The sequence below is a fragment of the Lissotriton vulgaris genome, chromosome 2_1, assembly GCF_964263255.1.
Source record: "Lissotriton vulgaris chromosome 2_1, aLisVul1.2, whole genome shotgun sequence".
NCBI lineage: Eukaryota > Metazoa > Chordata > Amphibia > Caudata > Salamandridae > Lissotriton > Lissotriton vulgaris.
This window is the reverse complement of record NC_141687.1, coordinates 881,663,090-881,687,333: the sequence shown is the minus strand read 5'-3', so window position 1 is coordinate 881,687,333 and position 24,244 is coordinate 881,663,090. Positions and strand designations below refer to the sequence as shown.

Here is a 24,244-nt window from a genome sequence, read left to right as displayed (position 1 = left end):
CTGCATACTCATGCTTCTGGTCATCGGAGCCGGTCAGGGAGCTGCTAACAGTGACCTAGCATGTCGCCGCCATCTTGCCCCAGCTCATTTCAAAAGAAATGCAAGCGGCAGCAGTTAAAAAGGAAGCAGTATATCATGAAAAGAGAACCGCATTGAGATCACAGCTTTCACTCGTCGCATCCTTCATTGGCATAGCGGTATTGCGACTCCTGAGTAGCGCTCTCTCACCTGAGACAGCTGATCGGCGCGAAGACACTGTGAACGGCTCCCTGACTGCAATGGCGCCGAAGAACGCCGCCGCTGGTGCCGCGGCAAAAACCCGAGCCGCAAAACAGGCTTTTCGAGATCGTGAAATTATGCTCAAGCGCGGTGATCCTGTGACTGGCCTGGCTGGGGGGTCTGAGGAATTGACACCCACATCAACAACAAAATCGACGAAGAAATTCGGTACACCGGCACCCTCCGTAGTCGAAATGCTACGTCGAGCCTCCGCTACAGCCACAAAGTCTTCTGCAGCGCCACACGCTGGCTCACCAGCGGTATTACCCAAGGAACAAACCCTTTAGACAGAGCTGTCTCCAACGGAGCAAATGGAAGCTGTAACTGAGAGGGGATCTCAGATATTTCGCCTGTGATTGAAACTGGACTGTTGGTCAACCAAGAAATAGAAGCTGTGCCGGAGGCTACAACTACAGCTACAATACCGGTTGGGGCCATGGAGATACCACCGGAGAAAGGTATGCCCGGAGGGGAATCTGGGGGTGCTAACTATAGCACAGATTTACGTGGGACTATAGTACTCCGCCCTAGTACCCCGGTAATCCTTGAACCCCCCACTCATATCACCACTGAGCGATCGATTAAACATGACTGTCCCCCTCGCCATTCACGTGACAGAAACTGAACCGTCTATCGCTTTACCTCCACTATTGCCACTAGACGCTAGCGTGGGGAGCGGAGACGCTAATCTGGATCTAAGGGTGGGCATAAATGCACGTGTGATTCACAAGAATATGGTGCGTTCATAGTGTAAGGAACACCTAAACACGGTAATTAATAACGCAGAGTCAGAAATAGAATGTCAAAGGAGCTCTCTCAACAGTCTGGTAGAGGGCATTATAAATGAAGCAGCCGGGGCCAAAGAAACGGCTGAGACCGACAAAGACATCACAGATCCCACAGACTTCTACTCATTTTCAGAAGACGCTAACTGGTCTGGGGACTCTGATGAGGAACTTGATGAGCTGGACGACGATGGCGCAGCATCTATTACTAGCACAGAAAGTGATCAAGATCTATGTACTAAGGGGTCACGGGTTGGGCGAAAAACAGTCTTAAAGAAAAAAAAGGGCCATCACTGGGCTAATGATCTGGCATGGGACTATACCCCAACGCTACAGGTACATAGTCAGTCATTACTACCCCATCCATCTCAAATAACCCCCCCTTTCAGGCAACCTCGCTGATCCTACCTGAATCTGAACCAGAACAATCCGGGGTAACACTAACTCAAGTTATGGACACTGTCCTTTAGGCTATAGCATCGCACCGTGAAGAGACTTCCAAGGACAGCCGTAGAGCACGTGCAGCTCTGCATAAAGTCCAAGGAGTTGTACGCAAACTCACTAAAACTGTGGGCACATTTAATGAACGATTAAACAAGATGGAAGTACGCATAGTTTCTAATGAGACAGAAGCAACTGCAGTTCAAGAACAAGTTGAATCTCACGAGGCTGAGCTTCAGGATGTGCGGTGGAAACTTGAGGACTGTGAAAATCGGCTACACCGAAATAACTTGCGCATCCTTGGTGTCCCCGAAAAAAGCGAAGGGGAGGACTGTCGTTCATATATTATTCAACTCTTCCGTGATACCCTCCCAGAACTTACCAGCTGGGATTTTAGCCTGGAGGTACGAGCCCACAGAGTTCCCTTAACATTAAAATCTCCTGTGAAATCGGGGGGGGTATCCTAGAGCAATCCTAGTGTATTTTGGTAATTTCCTACTCCGACAAGCCATCTCGGATAAAGCCAGACCCGACTCACGTCGTAGTAGAGACACGATCACCTATTTTGTACGACCTGACTTCTGCCACGTAACTGTGGAGAGGAGATGGCGCCTCAGACAGCTGATCAAGCCCTTCCTAGAGAAAAAGGCGGTAGTTTTTCTTAACAATCCAGCCAAGCTGAAAGTTGTAATTGAGGGGCAAACAAGGTTTTTTACTTCAGAGATTAAGGCGAAGGAGTATTTAGAAAGTCTGAAGTAGCCATAAGTAGCCATAATCACAAAAATACCTATAACTGACTATAATTGCAACCCCACGTAATCGGACACAGCTGAATGTGATGCTTAGATAATCAATTTATTATGACCTTCTTCCTACTTAGCTTTTCTTTTTTCTTTTTTCTTTTTTTCTTTTTTTTCTCCTTCAACCCCCCCTTTAATCTTCTCATTCCTGTATTCCCCTATTTCTAAATTGGTGTATGGTCACTCTGTTCTGGTCAGGCTGCGCTAGACCATCAATACAGACTCGCTCGAGTCTAATTGCCTTTTTTTGGGTTGTAAGGGGGGAGGGGCTCTCTGGGAGAGTGGGTGGTGGGGGGTGGGCAAAGCATAAAAGGAATAAAAAGAGCAAATCAAAATGTACAACAAACATAATAAAGATATCTACAGGGAAATAGCTAAAGCACAATATGTGATAAGACAACATGGACAATATGGACATTATGGAGAACAAGGAAAACCTAGGATGTTTATAGAATCAAGAAAGCTAGCAACATGGTTCACTACTCTATACGGTTGGATTAACCAAAATGAATTATGGGTAAACTAAAACTTTGTTGTTGGAACGTGGCGGGTCTTAAATCTGAAAGAAACACGTTAGTGTTAGATTCCTTACCTTAGAATATCCCCAGGCGTCAGTCTGGATCCGGAAACTTTTGCGTAGCAGTACCCCTGCGCGTCGGTAGGCGGCGTCTGCAGGCGTCCCCTGCGGCTCCGCGTCCGTCGTCGGCGTCGTGCGCCGTGATGACGTCGCTGGAGTATATAGACGCCGCCTCCGCGCGCTGACGTCAGTTCTTCTTTTTTCCGCGCCAGTGGACGCAGATCTGAAGAGCAGTACTCCGGTCTTTTGACCAAGTTTTTCGTTTGTTATCTCTCTAATTGTGCCTGATAGGATGCCTGGGTTCAAGCACTGTGATGACTGTGAGCGCACGATGTCGGTCACAGACCATCACCGCCTCTGTCTCCGGTGTCTGGGCCCCGACCACGACGTGGACTCCTGTGTCGACTGCCGGGCCCTCACCAACAAGGCTAGGCGGGAGAGGTCCCGCAAGCTACTGGAGCTCCGGGTGTCGGCCCCACGTCGGGACCTGGAGCGGTCCCGGTCCGGCCGGAGGTCGAGAGAGCGTTCGAGGGAGCGGTCGCGGAGCCGCGCCGAGCGTTCCGGAAGTCGACACCACTCGTCAGGCTCATCAGGTAAGAAGCACAAGAAGTCGGGGCGTCGTCATCGTACCCCCGACTCCCCCCCCGACGCTCGCGCGATGCGGCCGGGGGCTCGGGTGACCCCAACCCCGCGGCTCCGCGAGAGTCGCCGGCGCGGCCTGCCTCATACCCTCCGGTCCCTGGGCATGGCGCGACGCCTGAGGAGATCGAGGCGTTCCTCATGGCCATGAGGGCGCTCGCTTCTCCGACGGGGCCTATGGCGCCTTCGGGCCCAGTGCTACCGTCTGGGGGCCCTGGCGGTTCGGGTGTCCCTGCCTCGGCGCCGTCGGGTGCTCCGGCCCCGGCGCCGCCGACGGCTCCGACCCCGGCGCCGCAAGGGCCTTCGGGATCGGCGCCGGCGGGTCTTCCGGCCTCCCCGGCGCCGTTACCATCGGGGTTACCCCCGACGCCGCCCCCGCGCGGCGCCGGTTCTCCGGTGCCGGCTCCGGCCGGCGGCGGGGTTCCGGCGCCGGCTCCGGGTGGCGCCGTCCCCTTACCTTCACCGACGCCGGACGCGGCGCCGGACGGGCGTCGCTCGACGCCGGTCCCGGCGCTGATGGGGCCCATGAACCCCGAGGAGCCGGTCTACATCGTTGACTCCGAATACGGAGAAGATGAAGAGTTCGGTGAAGGTTGGGAGGGGTCCGAGGACCCTCTGTCACGCGAGTGCCAGTATGACCCGGACTGGACAGGTGACTTGGGGGATGCCAGTGGTCTGGACGACTCTCCTAACCCTGGTTTGATCTCTCCTCCTTCCGTGGCATCGGTGGAGGGAGCTGCCTATTCTGTGGTGCTGATGAGGGCTGCCAAGGCCTTACACCTTGAGCTCCCCGTCGCGGCCGTGAGGCCTAACATCCTCACCGAGGTCTTCAAACCGCAGTCATGCCCACAGGAGCCACTGATGCCGTTTAATGAAGCCTTGTCAGACGTTCTGTTGGGCACGTGGTCCAGGCCCGCTTCAGGTGCGCCTGTTGATCGGAACGTGGCCAGGCGCCACCGTCCTTGTCCGGACGACCCCAAGTTCCTGTCTACCCACCCCACCCCTGAGAGTCTGGTGATCCAGGCCTCGACCTCCCAGTCCGCATTCCCGTCGGCCCCGCCCGACCGGGAATCCAAGAGGTATGACCAATTTGGCAAGAAGGTCTTCTCGTCCATTAGTTTGGGCCTGCGGTCTTGCAACACCGCTTGCCTCTTGGGCCGCTACACCCACTCTGTGTGGGATACGGTCGCGGAACTGCTGCCAGAATGCCCCATGGAGGTGCGGGCAAAACTCGGTCAAGCTGTAGCTGAGGGCCGGGATGCAGCGAAATATTCGATACGGTGTGGTCTTGATACGACCGACTCGCTGGGCAGGGCTATGTCAACGACGGTGGCGATTCGTCGCCACGCCTGGCTGAGATCCGCCAATTTTTCGGCTGATGTCCAGAATACCTTGATGGACATGCCGTTTGATGGCTGTCACATGTTCGGTGACAAGGCGGACCACGCGCTGGAACGCTTCAAGGACTCCAGGGTCACGGCCAAGTCCTTGGGTCTCTCGACCCAGCGTCAGCAAACGGGTTCGTTTCGTCCCTTTCGTGGCCAAGGAAGGGGCGCCCCCACACGTGCTGCCAGCCACGCGCCGCAACAATCCTTTCAACGCGGTGGCGGCCGTGGAAACCGCCGTGGTGGCGGTCGGGGACAACGGCGGGGTCAGACCACACCTTCCCCCGCAGCATCTACCCCTAAATCCTCCTAGTCCTTGCTTTCGGCCCCATGTGACGCCAGTGGGTGGCAGGGTTCGCCATCACCACGCTCACTGGCGCACGATCACTTCGGACAGGTGGGTGCTGCAAATCGTCCGAAGGGGCTACTCCCTCCCCTTCGAGACCTCTCCTCCAGCCATGCCACCGCAGAACCACCGTGTGTCGGGGGACCACTTGACACTTCTGCAGGAGGAAGTTACGGCCCTCTTGGCCAAGGGGGCCATTGAGCGCGTTCCTGGGCCAGAAGTAGGGCGTGGTTGCTATTCCCACTACTTTCTGGTGCCCAAGAAGGACAAGGGGGGCCTACGTCCTATCTTGGATCTAAGGAACGTCAACGGCTTCCTCCGGAAGGAGAAGTTCAAGATGTTGACGTTAGCTCAGGTCTTGGCTGCTCTAGACCCACAAGACTGGATGGTAGCGTTGGACTTGCAGGACGCCTATTTTCACATTCCCGTCCTGCCGGCCCACCGGCGTTACCTGCGGTTCACGGTAGGCCTGGAGCACTTTCAGTTTATCGTGCTCCCCTTCGGCCTTACCAGCGCCCCACGGGTGTTCACAAAGGTGATGGCGGTGGTCGCAGCCCATCTGCGCAGGTTGGGGGTTTCAGTCTTCCCCTACCTAGACGACTGGTTGTTGAAGGCGGGCTCGCCCCAGACAGTCGTCCACCACCTTCAGATGACGGCAGACCTCTTGCACGACCTAGGGTTCTCCATCAATGTGCCGAAATCACACCTGTGTCCCTCTCAAAAGCTCCTTTTCATCGGAGCGGTTCTGGACTCGGCGCAGTTTCGGGTTTATCCTCCGGAACGGCGGGTTCGGGATATTCAGGCTTTGATTCCCATTTTTCAGCCGCTATCCCGAGTTTCGGTCAGGTTGACGCTGCGGCTGCTGGGACTGATGGCTTCCTGCATCCTTCTGGTGCATCACGCCCGGTGGCGGATGCGGGCTCTGCAGTGGGACCTGAAGTTTCAGTGGGCACAGCATCAGGGCACCTTGTCTGACCACGTCTTGATCTCGGAGGGCACTGCGAGACAACTGCAGTGGTGGCTTACGACCGCGATTGGGTCAGGGGCAAGTCCCTCTCCCTTCCCCAACCGGAGCACGTTGTCGTGACGGACGCGTCCCTCCAGGGCTGGGGTGGCGACTTGGGAGGGGCAGAGATCAGAGGCATCTGGTCTCCGGCGGAGTCCCGGCTCCATATCAATCTGTTGGAGCTGCGGGCGATTCGTCTGGCACTGAAGGCATTCCTCCCCTTTGTCAACGGGAGTGTAGTGCAGGTGTTCACCGACAACACCACCGCCATGTGGTACTGCAACACACAGGGCGGAGTGGGGTCGTGGACCCTTTGCCAGGAGGCTCTGCGCCTCTGGCAATGGCTGGAACGTCAGGGCGTGACTCTGACGGTTCAACACCTGGCAGGTTCTCTGAACGCCAGGGCGGACAAACTCAGCCGTCGGTGCTCGATGGATCACGAATGGCGTCTGAACTCGGACGTGGCGCAAGGCATCTTTCTGCAATGGGGAGAGCCTTGGTTAGATCTATTCGCCACAGAAGAGAACGCGCAATGTCATCAGTTCTGCGCGTTGGAGTTTCCAAGACGGCACTCGCACGGCGACGCCTTTCGGCGCGAGTGGAGTTGCGGTCTGTTATACGCCTTTCCGCCTATACCACTTCTGCCCAGAGTGCTGAAGAAGATCAGGCGCGACCGGGCCCAAGTTATCCTTGTGGCTCCGGACTGGGCTCTAAGGTACTGGTATCCCGAGCTACTCAGCATGTCAGTCGGTCCCCCGATCCGCCTGCCCCTTCAGGAGGACCTTCTGTCGCAGCAGCAGGGGACGGTCCTCCACCCGAACCTGTCCAGTCTCCACCTCCATGCTTGGAGATTGAGCGGCGGCAGTTGAGGCCATTTGACTTGCCTCCTGAAGTCTGTGATGTTATTCTGGCAGCCAGGCGTCCCTCCACTAAGTCGGTATGCGCCTGTCGGTGGAACAGATTTGTGGCATGGTGCACAGCAAAGGCTGTGGATCCTCTTTCTGCCCCTCTTTTGGAGGTTCTTCTGTTTCTTCTTTCTCTTGCCCAGCAGGGCTCTGCTCTGGGCACTATCAAGGGCTACCTTTCTGCCCTTTCAGCCTTTTTGAGGCTTCCTGATCAGCCTTCTTTGTTCAAATCCCCGATTGTAACTCGATTCTTGAAAGGCATCACTCACATGTTTCCACCTGTTCCGTTTGTGATGCCTCAGTGGGATTTGAACCTGGTTCTAACTTTCCTGATGTGTGCTCCCTTTGAGCCCCTTCATTCTTGCCCTCTCCGTCTCCTGACTTTAAAGACGGCTTTCCTGGTTGCCATCACCTCTGCCAGGAGGGTGAGTGAGCTCCAGGCTCTTTCTGTCCAACCTCCTTTCCTGTCCGTTCATCATGACAAGGTGGTTCTGAGGACTAGACCTTCTTTCCTGCCCAAGGTTGTTTCGGCCTTTCACATCGGGCAGTCCATCACCCTCCCTTCCTTCTTCCCGCCTCCGCATCCTTCAAAGGATGAAGAGCGGCTCCATCGTCTGGACCCAAAACGTGCGCTTTCATTTTACATGGATCGCACTCGCCAGTTCCGGGTGGATGACCAACTGTTTGTTGGCTACGTGGGTGCGAAGTAGGGACGGGCGGTTTGTAAACGAACCATCTCTCGATGGGTTGTCCTCTGCATCAAAGCGTGCTACTCTTTGGCTCGGAAGGAGCCTCCTGTTGGGCTGAGGGCCCATTCCACTCGGGCCACGGCGGCTACTACTGCCCTGGGCCGGGGAGTCCCCTTGCAGGACATTTGCCGAGCGGCTACGTGGGCCTCGCTGCACACCTTTGCGAGGCACTACTGCCTGGACAGTCAAGTCCGGAGGGATGGCTTCTTTGGCCGTTCTGTCCTCCAGGACTTTCTGGTGTAGTTTTGTATTGGTTCGCAGACCCACCACCGGGGTTGGTATTGCTGGGGTATGTATTCTAAGGTAAGGAATCTAACACTAACGTGTTTCTTTCAGATGAACAAGTTACTTACCTTCGGTAACGATATATCTGTAAGAAACATTAGTTAGTGTTAGATTCCTTACCGAACCCACCCATCCTCCCCGTTCTGCGAACTGATACCTAGGGTTAAGGTCATCCCTTTCAGGGCCCTAGTTTTACATGGCACCAGTGTTGGTTCTCTCATGGCTCTGCGTCTCCTGGCGCGGAAAAGCTGTGTGCAAAGAACTGACGTCAGCGCGCGGAGGCGGCGTCTATATACTCCAGCGACGTCATCACGGCGCACGACGCCGACGACGGACGCGGAGCCGCAGGGGACGCCTGCAGACGACGCCTACCGACGCGCAGGGGTACTGCTACGCAAAAGTTTCCGGATCCAGACTGACACCTGGGGATATTCTAAGGTAAGGAATCTAACACTAACTAATGTTTCTTACAGATATATCGTTACCGAAGGTAAGTAACTTGTTCGACAGGGGGAAGAGGGCACAACTATATCAATTAATACATCAAGCTTCATGTGACATCCTTTGCTTACAGGAGACCCATATTCCGATAGGTGACATTGAGATACTAAAAATACCAGGTTTTAACATTCTAGATACAACAACACAGACCTCTAAGACACGAGGTGTTGTTATTCTGGCAAGAACTTTTTTGGGCAAACCTTTGCGGAAACTAGCTGACCCCCATGGTAGGTGGGTTATAGTACAACTTAACCTCGGCATTACTATTTGCTCGATTTATGGTTCAAACTTGGACGATCCAGCCCTATTTTATGACCTAGAACTCGAGCTCGCATCTTGGACAGGGCCTTTGATTGTCTGTGGTGACTTTAATATTTCTATGGGTCACGTTCACGGTAGACAAATACAACAGATGTATACCGGACGTAAACCCAGAGTATTCAGGGCAATACGGCAATTTATGATCAGCCACAATTTAAACGATATCTGGAGTCTAAAAAACAACAGAGACCCTGGCTATACGTATTTCTCCTATCCACACAATAAATATGTACGTATTGACTATATAATGTCATCAGCCTATATTGCCCTGGATGCTGTGATAACTAAAGCCCCCAAGACAATATCAGACCATAATGCTCTGTTTCTTGCTCTTGATGTTCCCTGTTATAAAAAGCCATATTCTCAATGGTCATTTGACCGCAAACTCCTTGCAAATTAAGAATATATAGAATATATTAAAATCTGGACTAAAGAATTCTTTGATTACAATCAATATAGTGCACCAAGGCTAGTTGTTTGGGACTGCTATAAAGCGGCTCTAAGGGGGGGGAACTATCTCCTTTGTCGCCAAATGTAAAAAAGAACTTGATAGTCTAACTAAACAGCTCAATACTGAACTAGCAAACTTAGAGCTGCTGCACGCCACGCAGATACACCTTGGGCAGCAAGCATCAGATACCCTCTGTAAGATCTTAGTTCTTAAAGCAGAGATTAATAGTGACTTGACTCGAAAAGCTGCGGAAATTCTCCAGGTAAACCAGAATAAAACATATGAAAATGGAGAAAAGGTGGGGAAGCATCTGTCTCTTAAAGTTCGCCAGAAACAATCACAAAATACAATAAAACTTATAGACTATGAAGGACATAAATATACCTCTTCTGAGGGCATAGTAACAGCTTTTCAAGATTATTATCAGAAGTTGTACCAAAATCAAGATCGATTGCCTATGCCCAACATTAAAGACTTTCTGACTAATTGGCTTCCCGAAACAGATCCTGGTAAAACTATTGATAACACAACTAGGGATGACCTTGAAAGAGAGATCTCAATTACTGAAGTAGAGTTAGCACTTTTAGAACCAGCCTCTGGAAAAGCTGCAGGGCCAGACAGAATCCCTCTGGATCTCTATAAACTGCTTAGTAACCTGATTGTACCATATCTATTAGATCTATTTCTCGGCGTACAATGGCATGGGAAACCGCCGGAATCATGGAAGCACACGAATATTGCTATCTTTCCCAAAAAAGGTAAACCACCCGAATCAACCTCATCATACCGCCCAATTTCACTTATCAACTCGGACTCGAAGATCTATGCTAAGGTCTTGGCCAACCGGCTTGGTGGGATCATCGAACATCTGGTCTCCCCCTGGCAGCACGGCTTCATCCACCGGTAAGAGCACGACAGACCACACTCGCAGAGCCATCTCCCTATTTGACATCACAGGGGTAAAGGGGGTCCAGATGTCGATGATCCTATTAGACACGGAGAAGGCCTTCGACCGGGTCTCTTGGCGGTTTTTATGGGAAGTACTAGAATTAAACAATCTCGGCCCGGCTTTTATTAAATCTATTAAAGCACTCTATATTGATCCTAAGGCTAAAACCACTGTGAACGGTAAAGAGTCAGAATCTATCAGCATTCAAAGGGGCACGCGGCAAGGATGCCCGTGCTCCCCAATTCTTTTCGCTCTATACATTAACCCACTAATTATCAAGCTTCTTACCTCTCCACTAATTGAACCGGTTAGTGTTGGCACTCACAACACCAAAATACTTGCCTATGCCGATGACGTGGCGGTATTAACACCGAACCCCACTGAGGCAATTGAGGAGATCGAATTAATCACTCGATCCTTTGGCTTATATTCAGGATATTCCCTGAATAAAAATAAGACGATGGTTATATGTACTGAAAACACATCTTTTGTAAGTCCTTATAAAGTTAACCACGCGGTTTACTTAGGAGTGACCATCTCCCCTAAGGTAAATGAAATAAATCATCTTAATTACGACCCTCTCATTAAAAAAGTTAAAAAAGATCTTGCTAGAGTTAACAATTTACACCTAACAATAATTGGTAGAACAAATTACCTCAAAATGAGCTTATTTCCCAAAATCTTATATCTATTCCGGGCAATCCCGCTCCTGGCTGATGCTGGAATAATTAAAGCCCTCGATTCTTCCATGGTAAGATTTATCTGGAACTATGGCAAAATTAGAAGAGCTCTTCCCAAGTTAACTCTACCCCAACAAAGAGGAGGCCTGGCAGTACCAAATTTAACATTCTATTCCTGGGCAACACTATTACAACAAATTACTATCCTCTTTGATGTTAAACCACCAACAAACAATGCCCTAAGCTGTTCAATACCATCAGTCTTTTTCAGGCTGTCAATAAAGCGCCGGGACACTCTTTTGAGTAGCCGAGCGCTATAAAAGACACAAAATAACATAACATAACATATATGAACTATTGTTAGGAGGAAAAGCCAGAGGTCTTCTCTTAAAACAAATCGAACCATCTTACTTTAAAAAAATTAAATTTAAGACTATCACGGATGCATGGAGAGTTTGGAAGAATACCACGAAGTACTTGACAATACCTAAATACACCAAATATACTCCACTCTGGCATAGTTCAATAATCCCGACCCAAGTTAACGATAATATCTCGAGGAGATGGGAGAACTTAGGGATAGTGACACTAGGAGATCTTTTTCATCAGGATTTTATACTGTCTTTCGAAGAATTATGCCAAAAATATCAAACTCCCGTACTGACTACCTGAAATTTATACAAGTATATACATCCCTTAGACAGACTGTACCTAGAATAGAACTGACGGCCATCCCAATTCTAGAACTAATCCAGAAAAGGGTAACTAGGATAGGTAATATCTATGAACTGCTCATAAACAATCAACCTGACGATCTAGAACAAACGGAAAAACAATGGGCCTCTATGCTACATAATCCAAATATCGATATTGATAAGTCCCTGATGTTATCATCGAAATTAATTTTTAAGACAATTTATGATCTTTACTTCACCCCTGCGAAATTATTCAGTTGGGGAAAAAGAATAAATGATCAATGCCCGAGATGCTCTCTCAGCCCAGCTAATCTGATACATATGCTCGCCGACTGCCCTAAATTAGACTCAATCTAAAAAGGGATGTTCAAATACTGGGCCGGAATTTTCGGACACGAGCTTAAAACATCATCAACACTAATAATCCTGGGCTACGATGATTCTCTAGGGTATAGTAATGATGAAGCATTGACCGTATTTGTTTGGACCGCAGTATATAGAATACTTTTGACAACACGGTGGAAAGATACAGATGCCCCTACTTTTCAAGGATGGCTGAATAGACTAATAGGAATTTATAAACAGGAGACTGCAATTTATAAAACCAAAGGGAAAAGACTACGAACCCTTGGGGCTCCGTTATGGGCCCCAGTCACTACCTGGTTTGACAACCAAAGAAACTCATAGCCTCTAAAGATGTGATATATTCTTTATTTTCTTTTTCTTTATTTATATATTCATTTACATGTCATATATCTGCCAAATGTCATATATCTATCAAATTTTGATTCTTTTGGAATTGATCACTTACTTATTATATGTACTGTATGAGTTGTATATTTATGTATTTGCTCAAATAAATATAAAAAAATAAAAGTAAATGTGAAAGAGCTTTTTTTTGCCATTTATGATTCTGCTGACAACTGTATATTTTTCATTATTAAGGGTTTCTTTATTAAATTAAATAAATGGAATTGACCAGTATAGCTTGTTTTGTAGGCTGCTGCACTTTTCTTTTTTCGAATGCGAATTATATATTTTTTCTATTAAAAAGTTGTCCGTGATTTCACATGTCGGAGGGACTATTCAGGGCTTATAATTTTACTGGAGGCTCTCTTGATTGAGCAATGGGATTACTGGTAAACAGCCATTCCATATTTTAATCCTATTTATAGGTTGATTTGCCCTTTTTAGCTAATGTGAACTGTTTCACTTTTGTTTGTCAGGAAACCTGCAGACTTGCAAAATTTGGCACCAGGAACACACCCGCCATTTATTACATTCAATCATGAAGTAAAAACTGACGTAAACAAGATTGAAGAATTTCTCGAAGATGTCTTGTGCCCACCAAAGTAAGTGTTAATTAAGGTAGAGAAATACCTCTAAATATTTTAATCTACTGTAATTTATTATGAACTCTAATTTCATGTAGTCTACTGTAATGGCATGTCGCCACTTTAACATCCTACTTTATTATGAACGTATCTAGGACCCTAATTAAATATTCCCCGATTTATGCCCTTATGTGTTTATAACAAATCATATCCTTATAAAGGCATAAGAATCATATCCATAATTAGTCATAGCCAATGCAGTCCAAATACGGCAAGGCTACTTCCCTAGACTCCTAGAAAGTACAACGCGTTCTTTAAACAAACCAAGCCTTCAGCAGCCCGGGAATTCCCCCTGCTTCTGTTTTGATTTGTCCTAGAACAATTGTATTTGCGATGGGCCTCTTGAACCATGATGGGAAAGTCTAGGAAGAAGGATAATTTAGAGCCCTGCCATGTGGTGTCCCCACGTTTCCTGGCCAGGCGCAGTGCAGTATCGCAATCCCGAAAGTTCATGACACGGGCAATGATAGTTAGAGGGGGGCAGCCCGGATTTGGCCGTTGTCCCATGGTGCGGTGTGCGCGCTCCACAACAAAGCCGGGGGTGAAGGAGTCCTTGCCAAAGGTCTAGTCTGCCCGTGGCAGTGGTTTCCGGTACTCCCTGGCTGCGGATGTTGTTGCGTCGACTGCGCGCTTCGAGGTCTTCCTTCTTGATCGCCACTTCTTTGAGAATACACTCCACACGTTTCAACCTCTTAAGGGACTGTGCAGTACCATCCTCTATGTCCAAAATGCACGTATCCGCCACGTCTAGGCGTCTGTCCTGAACCTGGAGCTTGGCTCCCAGGCTTTCGAGATTTTTATCAAGGGCATCCAATCACCCATCCAGAGCTCTAAAGCCAGCCCTCATCTCCTGCAACAGGGAAGAGGAAGGGGCAATGGGGACGTCAACACGGTCCACACTGTGTCCACCAGCTGCCATATCCGCACTGTCCTCCGAGAGCTTCTCCACCAGCTTTTCAAAGGGGAGGGTCTTCTGCTTCGGATCTTTGCGGCCCATGCCGCATTATCACGCAGCGGGCCTGTGGCAGTGGGACATGCTCTGCGGGCGAGGACAGGGAGAGGACAGGCCCGGGCCAGGAGCCAACTATGGAAGGAGAGGGCGAATCCGTGCGCCAAGCATTGGGTGTCGAAGAAACAGCGTGATATGTCCCAAGCCAGTCTTGCGCCAGGCATCCTCGTGCACCCGCGATGAGGTACAACCGACCAGAGATACCACAACGTCTCAGCACAAGGCCCTGTATGAGTGAGGGAAGTGGCCGCAGTAAAAGGTAGCAGTTACTCCACGCTAGACCGGACCGGGGCTCCAAGCTGAGGTGATCAGGTGAGCAGTGCGACAGATGGTGTGCAAATGGGGAGCAAGGAGCAGATATTCGGTCAGGCGTGCTGGGGTCAACAGAGGATCCCCTGGTATGCAGTTGATGAGCAGTACAAGTTGGGCACTGACGCGGAACAAAGGTCTGAGCTCTTGGGACACCGGACACCCACGGGATCACTGGTCTACGCCGATGAGCAATCAAGGAAATAAGGAGCGTGCCCCAAGAGACCGCACTCCCCGTCACAGCCAAGCAGAGCCACCAGGAGCCGACAACCCAAGAGGGCCCCCGCAATGATAACATGAGTCTAACAAGGCCAAGCTGAGGGATAGAAGAACAACAGCAGAGTCGGTGGCTGCAGGCGAGGGCAGGCGACGAAAGCACAGGAGGGTGCAGACAGTGTGGAGGCAATGCAATGCACTGGACCCGCAGCGCGCCGGTCCAAGTCCAGACCCGCACCACAACCGCTGGGATCAGTCCTCCAGAGGCAGGAGCTGCGGCGCAGCGAATTAGCAGCCAAAATGGGAATGGTCTCTTGGCGTCCCAGAAGCAGCCGATCAGGCCCAAAGATGGCAGAGGGCAGGCAGTGCTCTCCACTGGATATTCCGGTGCAGAGAAAGGGTGTCACCACTGGGCATGGATGCCATGCAGTTCCCCTCAGATCGCCCTCCATCATGACTGCGTGGGGTAGCGCAGCGTTCCGATGCGAGCAGAAGCGTCTGCCACGGGACGGGATATGGGGCCACAGCGGCCTGCTCCAAGGGCCTCTAATGTCGTTAAGTGGGGGGCCGATATTGTGAGAGCTCCCGGCGCCAAAGTGCAGTATTCAGCCAGAGTTGAGAGAGGTGACTAATAACGGGCCTCTCGGCGGGCAGGACGTTGTCAGTAGTTGAAGTGTGGGGGCAACCGGAGCGGAGGGATTGAAGGACGCTCCCCCGCATCTGCACCTGCACATGGCCGGATGGACAAATGCAAAAACAACAGTTGATGGACAGAATGCAGAACAATGTCATACATTCACCCCAGTATAGAGATCTGGGCCTAAATTCATCGTTTTTTTGCACTCCACACCACCCCAGTTCAGCCATGGCCATATGCAAATCAGCCTTGACCCTGTGCCTCATGGGAACAGTCTAGCCTGAACTGCCAAGCCATGTCTTTCCTGGACAGTAATCAAGCATCCTAGGACCGGTTTCTGGCTATCAGCCGTCTTCAGCCAGGATAGCTTGACTCCAGTGGTGTGGAGAGCATGGGACTCACGTTGAGCATACTCATCCCACTCGGGTTGACAAATGCAAAAACAACAGCGGAGGGGGGAGGGCCTCTGGGGGGACCAGCGCCCGGGGCTCTCATCGGTAATGGGGATGTCCGCTTTCAGCAACCAGCCGGCCCGGGTCTCGACGTGTCCACAAATCGTCAGCGAGGTGTTTGACAGAGCTCGAGGCCTGATGTAGCTACGCCACTATCCACCGAGCTGTGATTCTACTGTAACAGGGGCATTATTCCTCGGGCGGGTGAGATCAGCAGGCTCCCTACATGTTCTGACGACTTCGGATGTCGAGCAGGGGGTGATCACGGCAGCATTTCCGGGGGATTTAGCCGCTAAGCTGGTAAGGCTGGCGGAGCTTCAGTGCTGCTCGGCCATCTTGGTTGGCGGCCTGGCCACGCCCCTCAGGGCTGACAGTTAGGTCAGTTGTTCTTTCTGGCTCCTCCAGTCAGGACCCTGGAGTTTCAGCTCTGCTATTTTGGACTATTTGTCGAGAAATTTCTCTATAAAAACCTGTTAGTTACTATTTACTCGACGTCTTTCAACCTGTAGAGTAAGGTCCTACCATTTTTCTGACAGAAACTTGTCTTTTTTCTGTCACAACATGTCTTTCTTCTCTTTTTGACCCTTGTCCTTCCTGTGGCAAGAAGGCCAAAACTGATTCACATCCTGTGTGTATACTTTGTCTTCCTGAGTCTCACTCTGAGATTTGCCAACACTGTAAAACCCTTTCTAGATGCACTCTCAAGGAGAGAGAGAGGATTCGTCTTTATCGTCTCTCAGAGAAGCAAAAATCTACTTGAGGAAGCTCTCCAGTGAGGCATAAGAAGAGTAGATCCAGATCGACCTCGAGAAGTAAGGTCCCTGTCTGCTGTTCTAATGCGTCGGGCTCGGCGTCGAAAATGCCTCCAGTGACTAAACAAGTCTCCCCATCGACGAGGCCTCCACAGTCGACTGCATCGGAACACCACTCTGCGTCAAAGAACTGCACTGAAGATGGCGTTGTAGTCTACTCATCGTCGTCATTCACAGGTGTCAGATCATCATCATCCTCCTCCATTGACATCAGCTCAGTGACGCTCCATGTCGAGGAGTCTGTCTCCGTTGGCATCGACTCAACGTAGAGGCACAGTGCTCTGTTAGCATCACCTCATAGACGCTCGACATAGAGACGAATCCCTCCATTGACATCAACCCAACGGCGGTCAATGTTGAGACCTCGACCCTCTTTGACACCTCGACGACGGTCATGCTCACCGTCGTCGCCTAACCTTACGACGTCAAGACATCGTCTCCATCGGTGATCTCAGGGCCGACGTCAAAGCAAATCTTACCATCGACACAGTCTCAATCGACGTCGCAGGATAAGGAAAGCTAATGTCGCGAATACGGACACTGTCGGCGGCATCTCTTCTGACGTTGAGAATCCAGACTCCATCAGTGTCTTCTCGGCCCTCTATTCCAGTCCAAGAAGTCTCAGTGGCTCAAGGCTCGACATCGAGACATTCTCCACATTCGACGTCGACTCATCGATCTCGATCAGTAAGATATTCTGATTGCTCAGTGTTAAGACACAACGTTGTCAAGTTCAAGATCTCCAGAGATCCTTTTACCATCGTCGGACAGTTCAGTCTCCTCTCCTGAGCATTATCAACCGCAGACAACAGAACCTCCTGTACAACAAGACACAGGAGAGCAGAGATCCCCTTCCGTGCACCATTCTCCTAGGTGGATGTTGCCACTACATCATTGGCAGAAATGTTCAACACAGATGTAAGAGACATGGGGCTGCTCCAAGCCCCGTGCACAGGTCACGGCTGGCTCAGTTGGTGCAGACAGTAGACCTCTCTCCCACAATTTACCAGAGAGGCCGAGATCGTGCTCGAACTGCGACCCCACCTACAAGAAGGAGGTCCCCAGCATGTAGTCATTGGAGAAGACACAGATAACCTTCATGGTCTTCATCCTCGACTCCCTCTTTAAAAAGGGACTAGTCACCTACCTTAACAGATAGCCCTCCTTCGAGATTCTCTCTAGTAGACGATGTTAGCACATTTCAGGGCGTGCTTACCAGGGGGGCATCAAAATTGAACATTGACATGGCTATCCTTCAAACCTTATCCTGTGTGATCTTTGAAACCCTGCATCTTAGATCAGCGACAAGACCTCTGCTGCCTTTAGTGCCTGGGCTTCTTCAGCGGTTATGGATATATTTCTCACACCGGCAACACTTAAGACTGCCCAGAAAAGGATCTTGAAAAAGTACAGGCCTCCATAACAAGATCCACTATTCTTAGAGCAGATCCTTCTCCGGATTCTGTGATTATTGTAGCGACGAAAAAGACCCTCGCAGTGGCCTCTTCCTCATCGGTGCCTCAAGATAGGGAAAGCAGAACCCAGGACTCTTGGGGGAGAAAAGTCTGTGGCACTTCTGCTTCAATGTTGAAGATATGTAGCGCCTCAACTCTCCTAGGGCGCTATGACAGGGCCCTATACTTTGGAAAAATGTAAACATAAACTTCCCAAAGAGGATCACGGAGACTTTGAGGAAATATTACAGTATGGGTGTTCAGTAGCAAATCCAATTATTAGCGCTGCAGCAGATGGAGCTACCTTATTTGCCTATTCCTATGCTCATGAAATTTGTGCCAGACGGGCATCTCGGCTTCGTCTAACTGCACTAAAACGCAAAGCGCTGCAACAAATTCTAAACTTCCCTTTCCCGGGGAGTTCCTTATTTGGCACTCACATAGACGAGATGGCCAGAATTATATTGTAGCTTGATACCCTGAAGGCTGTAGGCCTCGAAAAGAAAAAATAATTCTGCCTCAGATAGAAACCATACGATGCAGGATTCCATCAGAGGGTTCAAACCCCTCAGTGGCAGAGGCATCAGCAGCAGCAACGTCAACCCAGAACCCACTATAAGGGACTTCTCACTTCCTGTGGGAGAGGGGCCCCATGCCAGTCCACCGCTTCGACAAAAGACCCTTCAAAGCAATGAATGTTCACTTTCCCCGTCGCTATTTCCCACTCCAGTTGGGGGGGGGGGAATTGGGAGGGGGGGAAGTATAGCCAACCACATACAAGAGTGGCGCAACATCACAAAAGATCAATGGGTATTAAGCATGCTGCAGAATTGGTACTTTCTATGTTTTCGTCATCCACATCCGGCTATCGCCCCAGCCCCAACTGCTGCAGCACGAAGTAGCCACTCTTTGGCGGAAATCAGCCACAGAGGAGGTACCTGTCCCTCAACGGGGCAAGGAGTATACTCGAAAAACAGAGTTCACACCTATTTTAGATCTTTGCGCACTCAACAAATTCATCCAGAGGGAAAGGTTTTGCATGCTGGCTCTCCATCAAACTTATCCTCCTCTCCAACAAGGGGACTGGATGTGTTTAATAGACCTGCATATTCCAGTTAACCAACATCGGACGTTCCTCCACTTCATGGTAGGATCCTAGCATTACCAATTCAAAATTCTTCCTTCAAGTTGAAGTCAGCTCGTCAAGTGTTTACCAAATGCATGGCAGTAGTAGCAGCTGTTCTTCGGCGCCAGGGACTGTTTGTTTACCCTTACCTCGATGACTGGCTTTTGAAGGGTCCTTCCCACCAGTGTGTGAGGATCCACTAGCAACGCTGCTTAGTGCTTTTACTGGAACTGGGCCTTTATGTAAACTTTGAGAAGTTGGTTCAGCAGCTCGCTCAAAGAATACACTATCTGGGTGCGATAGTAGACTCCGTCGTAGGATAAGTGTTTTCTTCGGAGGAGAGACTATCATCTATCACTCCGAAGTGCAAACAGATTCTTTGTACCCCTTTACCTTTGGTCCAACAGGTTGCCTCTCTCCTAGGGTCAATGGCATCCTGCATCTTCCTCGTTCTCAATGCCAGGCTGAAAATGCGGCCTTTACAGCCGGATCTGGAGGACAAGTGGGATCGACGGACAGCTCGGTAGGACGACAAGGTTTATGTATCACAAGCTGCAAAATCTTCTATTCCATGGTTGACACATCTGAGAAATCTCCAGGCGGGAATTCCATTCCACCAGTCTCCCACAACGCATACTCTAATCCCAGATGCCCTCCAGGGCTGGGGAGTGCACATGGGGTCTCTCCAAACTCAAGGTCGGTGGTCGGCCAAAGAACAGAATTTTCACATCAACATGTTGGAGCTACGGGGCCGTTCATTTGGGCCTCAAGGCTTTTCTTCCCTCCATTCAGGTCAGCAGCATACTACTACAGATGGACAATACGACCACCATGTACTATCTAAACAAACAAGGGTGGGCCTGTTCTCCCTCTCTATCTGTAGAGGCTCAAACACTATGGCATTGGCTACTGGCAAGGCAACTGTTGATCACAGCAATACACCTGCCAGGGAATCAAAATGCTCAAGCAGATTCTCTCAGTCGGTACTTCGACGATCAACAAGACTGAGTTCTGCATAACGAGGTGGGGGAAGGAATCTTCAGACAAGGGGGTCGTCCAAGCATCGATCTCTTTGCGGACAATACAAACAAAAAATGCAGCGACTTCGCGTAAGGTTTTACCGACCAGGGTCGAAAGGGAATGCACTTTTGATAAACTGGTCAGGGAACTTTGTGCATGCTTTTCCTTCTCTTCCTCTCATACCGAAGGTCATAACCAAGTTCTCCCACTCCAGTGCGAGGATGATACCAATTGCACGGTACTGGCTATGACAGAGGTGGTACACGGACCTTCTACATCTCTTGTAATGCCAGCACAGGAGACTGTTGTGCAGGCTGACCCTGTTGTCCAAAACGAACGGGACGATTCATCACCCCAGCCATGACTCGCAGAACTTAGCAGCATGGCTCCTAAGGTCCTCCAGCATGGACACCTAGGTCTTCCTCAGGACTCCAAAAACATCTTGAAAGAGTCTAGAAGGCCTTCGACAAGGCACTCTTATTCTTTTCAATGGAAACATTTTTATATGTGGTGTTTAATGGTTTCCAGCCTACCAAGGGTCAAGAGGAGGTAATTCTACCTTATCCCCTCCACTTTGCCAAATCTGGTCTGAAATTTCATTCCATAAAGATACATCTCGCTGTCAATACAGCATATAGAAAGTCGCCCTCTCAACCGTCTTTCATTCAGCTTCAGGTGGTTAAGGATTTCCTGCAAGGGTTAAAAAACGTTTTCCCTCCAATCCGACCTCCTTCTCCTCCTTGGGTGCTAAACCTGCTTCTTTCCAAGCTCATGGGGCACCCCTTTGAGCCTATCCACAAAGCTTCCCTTCAGTATCTTACACGGAAGGCTGCACTTTTTAGTGGTAGTCACTTCCGCTCGTAGTGTGAGCGAGATTCAGGCGCTCTGCTCTAATGAGCCATACACTGTTTTTTACCTCAACAGTAGTTCTAAGAACCCATCCCTCCTTCCTTCCGAAGGTGGTGTCGGATTTTCATGTTAACCAAACTATCTCACTGCCTACCTGTTGGACCCGGCCTCGTGGCGTGGTCCCACTCCTCCCGCATGGCGGGCCCCGGACTACCTCGAACCCTGTTCCCCGGCCGAGAGCAGCACCTTCCACCCGACACGAGAGCCGCCCCTCCGGGCAGCCACCAGCTCTCCCCCGATGGACCTCGGCCCACCCTCCTCAACACCCTCGTCTGGTCCGAACCCTATCCCAGACCACCATCTCAAACCCAGACTCCATCTTGGGCCCTCTACGACCAGGCCTCGTGGCCTCGGCCCGACCCCAGCCACAGACCCAGCAAAGCCCCGACATGGAGGCACCACGATCCGACCAGGGGGTAAAGAGGCCACTTGACGGGTCAATGGGGAAAAGAGTTTCGATGGTCCTCCAACCGTCCCCCAACGCCTGGTTTCGATCGCCCCCAGATTCCCTGGGCGCTGGCTCCACCCCCCTGCTGGGTGTCTGGACACGCACATCCCGGCCCCTCCGACCTCCAGGTGAGAGGGTCCGGATATCAAAGGACGCCAGACCTATAACTGGGGCAGCTCCGGAGCAGGTCAGCAGTTGTATCCTGGAGTCGAGAGACACCAAGACGAACTCATCCGCGTTGAACCTGAAACCATCTTTGGAGCCCTGCTGGCGCTGCCGCGGCCCATCTTCATGAAACCATCTTTGGAGCCCTGCTGGCGCTGCCGCGGCCCATCTTCGTATAACCATCTTTTGAGCCCTGCTGGCGCTGCCGCGGCCCATCTTCGTATAACCATCTTTTGAGCCCTGCTGGCGCTGCCGTGGCCCATACCGAAGGACCCCCCAGCTTGAGGATTGAGAGCTGAGCGCAGGGTATCCCGGTACCAGACTGGTACCAAGACTGTCCCGCTACCCCCTTCCCTCAGAGACTAAACCTGAAAGGATCCCTGGATCCAGTTACAACTGTATCGTTACGATAACCTGCCTTAAAGTATTGATAAAAACGTTGAGAACCTATCCTTGTGTGGTGTCCATCTGTAGGGGGGTGATTGCTCGTCTGTACGACCCTAGGAGGGGAACCTCGCCAGGAGGCCTCTCGACTTCGCTCGGCCAGCCCGAAGATCCCCTTTCCAACACTACCTTTTTTCCTAATCCATCCACGCCAGCTGAGAGGTCTCTTCATCCTCCTAAGCCTAAAAAAGGGTCTTAATTCTATTTAGACAAGTCTAAGGCTATTAGGAAATCTGAACAACTGTTCGCAAACTGTGGTTCTGTCAAAACAGGTTTCCCAGCCTCTAGTCGCTCCGTCTCCTGATAGATAGTGTCATTTATCAAGCTGGCTTACCAGTTGTCAATATGCCCCTCTTTTCGACTCCCAAGGCTCATTCCACTAGAGGGAAGGCAGCTACGGTGGCTTTTCTGCACAGTGTACCGATTGCTGAGATCTGCAATGCAGCCACTTGGAAATCGGTACTTATGTTCACGAGACACTATTGTCTCAACTTGGATGCCAGAGTAGACGCTCAAGTAGGCCAGGCCTCCGTGAGAAACTTCAACATTGAAATCAGCTTATATATTTCTCTTTGCTTCTCATTTGCCTGCAGGTGGAGGATGTGCTTGCTATTAGATTCAGTGCTTACGACTATTTAAAAAAAAAAATGTGTTTATTAACTTTTCAGGAAACAGTGGTGTTCATCACAATCATACAGTGCAAGACATACAATTGTACCGTAGGAAATCAAGCAAGAGAAAAGGGTTGGGTACCTTTGACATTACGCTTTACAGTTCATCATTATACATTCAGCAGTGCGAGTGGTTCGTCACCCTTGTACTCATTCCAGCTGGACCAGATACCGACCCATTTCTGTGGGCATCCCCTGGCTACATAAACAGTCTTCTCCTGGAGCATGCACCAGTCCATGTCCGTTTTCCATGGACCAAGTTTAGGAGGCCCTGCAGCCCCCCACAGCCTAGCAATGTTCCTTTTTGCAATTGCAAAGCCCAGTGTGGCCCAGATCCTCCCACTGGGCGACAGATCATTGGGCTCCCATATATTTAATAGACACCTCTTTGCCTCAACCTGCAGCTCCACCTCCCATACCTCCCTCATGCACTGGTGTATCCGTTGCCAATAAACCTGGAGCACTGGGCACTACCATATAATGTGGAAGAATGTCCCTACCTCTCCACATCCCCTCCGGCAAAGCCCATCCACAATTCGGCCCATCAACTGCAGTCTAGTCCCTGAAATATAGATCCGGTGGAGAATTTTTAGCTGAATCAAGCGAAGTCTAGCTGAGATGGCCACTTCCTTAGGGGACGCTAGCACTCTTTTCCACTCTTCCTCGTCTATTTCCAACCCATTGGACTCCCACTTAGTTTTCAGGGATTGCAAAAGATCTGGGGAGTTGTTAATGATCTTTTTATTTGTGAGGGAGATGGCGTGTTCGGGGAGGTGGCTGTCCAGTAATCTGTCTTCCAGGGGGGATGAGGCTGGGCGAAGTGTCCCTGCGGGAATGTTGGGTTCGAGGGAGTGCCGGACCTGCAGGTAACGGTAGTGTTCTGTTTGTGCAAGCTCGTATGTATGTTGGAGTGAGGCGAAGGACACTACACCCCCTGAACCCCATAAGTCTTTGACGCAGGAGATCCCGATCAAGTCCCAGTTGCGGAACCCTTGGTGTGGCTCAGGGTACCCAGTCTTTTCGAAGCCCATAACTGGGTAGCCATAGTCAGTGTGTCAGCCCAGACCAATTTTCGTTGCACTATGTGCCAGATTTGTACTGAGTGTTTGGTGGGCCTGGTGAGCGGGTACCTGCCAGGCCTAGAGTACAATTCCGCCTCGAAATTCCCAGGTGGCCGCGTCTTTGGAAACAAAAATCCCAAGGTACTTAAACCCATCTGTGGCGATCTTAATCGGGCAGTTACGGGGGACCACCGTAGAATCACCGCTGAGGACATACATGACGGACTTGCCCCAGTTTATACTGTATCCCGGGGTTCCTCTCGAAGCTAGCAAAAATGTCCATGGCCACCATGAATGACTTGCGAGGACTAGCAAGGTAAAGC

At 50.6% G+C, this 24,244-nt stretch overlaps 1 protein-coding gene across 1 annotated transcript in view; it reads left to right on the top strand.

Annotated features, from left to right (window-relative positions):
• Positions 1-24,244, top strand: part of CLIC4 (CLIC family member 4) — a 251,494-nt gene that overhangs the window by 69,740 nt on the left and 157,510 nt on the right. The window contains exon 3 of the mRNA XM_086956394.1: positions 13,021-13,146. Coding sequence (XP_086812520.1) covers positions 13,021-13,146 — 126 coding nt within the window. The remainder of the gene's footprint in view (positions 1-13,020; positions 13,147-24,244) is intronic.